The sequence below is a fragment of the Castor canadensis genome, chromosome 2 (genome assembly GCF_047511655.1).
Source record: "Castor canadensis chromosome 2, mCasCan1.hap1v2, whole genome shotgun sequence".
NCBI lineage: Eukaryota > Metazoa > Chordata > Mammalia > Rodentia > Castoridae > Castor > Castor canadensis.
The window spans coordinates 177905997-177908032 of NC_133387.1; the positions used below are offsets into that span (position 1 = coordinate 177905997).

Genomic DNA, 2036 nt, shown 5'->3' on the forward strand with positions numbered 1-2036 from the left:
CACACTTAACTTGATTTTCCAATTTTAAGTTTTCCAGATAAACTAATAATCCACATGAATGCAAGAGTAAGAGACTGTCAATTCTAAATCTGAGATTCTAAAATGTAGGCTGGAAGAAAAAACATTATCTCTTTACAGTAAAGAGAATGAAGGTCGATTCATCATTTGAATATGGGTTCTGACAGCATCCCAAAACTGGATCAAGGACTATTGATATGTATATGTATATGTATATTTACATATAAATTATATATATGACATATTATATAAACATATGTAAAAAGATACAATGTATGACATCTTGCTCAAGATTGTCAGTCATTTCCAATACAGTGCCATCTCCTTGTGCATAGAATCTACCTTATCACCCATCATACATTCCCATATTCCCTGATAAGAATAAGAAATGTGTTTAGTGTACTACAAATTTGTTAAAATTAATTATTTTAGAAACCACACTGTTATAAATGTTTGATAACACGCTTTGTTAAAAAGGCCAAGTGCACAAAATATTGAGACTATCAAAGAAAAATTATTTATTCCCTTCAAAAGATAAATAAATCTTGACAAAACAGAGCCATGTTCCATACATGTAAAGTATAAGCAACCATAAGAATCCTTTGATAAATCTTAAAAGATGTTTAGAGGTGATACAGCTTACTCTGAGTGGTTGAAGTTTGGAGTATTCTAGACAGGTGCTCTCTTCCATGTGTCCAATCCCATGAATCCACTCTTAACATTGGCTTCTTTCTTTCAAATAGTCAAGTACTAACAGTAATCTTATGACTTGTGGACATACGTTGCTACCTCTGGGCTGATTCTTTACCAAATCTCCAGAAAATAAATTTTATTAAGGAAAAGTACTTCTTTTCATACAAAACTTCTTTTTTCCAAAAACTTATTTAGGGCAACTTTGACATTCTTATTCCTCAGGCTGTAGATCAAGGGGTTCAGCATGGGCACAACAATGGTGTAAAACACAGAGGACACTTTCCCTTGGTCCATGGAGCTGACTGAGGATGGCTGCAAGTACATCAATGCAGCAGAGCCAAAGAAGACAGAAACAGCAGAGATGTGGGAGCTGCAGGTGCTGAAGGCTTTGGACCTGCCCTCAGTGGAGCTGATGCTCAGGATGCTGGAAATGATGAAGATGTAAGAGGCAAGGATGGTCAGGGCTGGGACAAGTATATTAAAAGAACCTAGGCACAGAACTAATATTTCATTGATAAAAGTACTGGAACAGGAGAGCTCCAGTAATGGAAAAAGATCACAGAAGTAGTGGTTTATGGTGGCAGGCTTACAGAAAATCACTCTTAGCATGCAAAATGTATGAGCTGTGGCACCAACCAAATCCATGCTATACACCCCAACTACCATCCATGAGCAGACTTGATAGGACATGGTGACATTGTAAAACAAGGGGTTACAGACAGCAACAAAATGGTCATAGGCCATTGCAGCCAACCTGTGACATTCTGATACTGCAAAAACAAGGAAGAAGTAGAGTTGAGTCATGCATTCAGGGTAGGAGATTATGTTCTTTTTCTTCACAAAGCTAACCAGCATTTTTGGTGTAATGACAGTGGAATGGCAGAGGTGAATGAAGGACAGACTGGTAAGGAAAAAGTACATGGGCGTGTGCAGGTGGGAACTAAGGATCAAGGTCATCATGCCCAGGTTCCCCACCACTGTGAGCACATAGATTCCTAGGAAGAAGAAGAAGAGGGGCAATTGGAGCACTTCTTTCTCTGAGAGTCCAGCAAGGATAAACTCAGTCACTGTGGAATAATTTTCTTCTGCCATTTTCTTTGGGGAATTCTATGTAGAAAAGAAAAAAAGAAATGGAGGAAGGTATTTATTGTCCCACAAAACATTAAAATGTGAAACAGAATTCAAGGCTTTTCAGCAAGGTATCTGCAGTTTCCTGACATATCCCTGTGTATGTTAGCACTCATAGCCCTTGGGATTCCAAATGTATGAGACAAATGAATTAAATATAAGATAAACACATTCCTAATCATGTTTTACATTGTGAA

At 37.5% G+C, this 2036-nt stretch overlaps 1 protein-coding gene across 1 annotated transcript; it reads right to left on the minus strand.

The window, feature by feature from the left end:
• Positions 1–870: 870 nt before the first annotated feature.
• On the minus strand, positions 871–1803 carry LOC109678629 (olfactory receptor 8G50-like). The gene has a single exon (XM_020154125.1). It carries the CDS (start codon positions 1801–1803, stop codon positions 871–873), a length of 933 nt encoding a protein of 310 aa, XP_020009714.1.
• Between the last annotated feature and the right edge of the window lie 233 nt (positions 1804–2036).

Coding starts and splice junctions, on each gene's coding strand:
- LOC109678629 (XM_020154125.1), bottom strand. CDS start 1,803: ATGGCAGAAGAAAATTATTCCACAGTGACTGAGTTTATCCTTGCTGGA.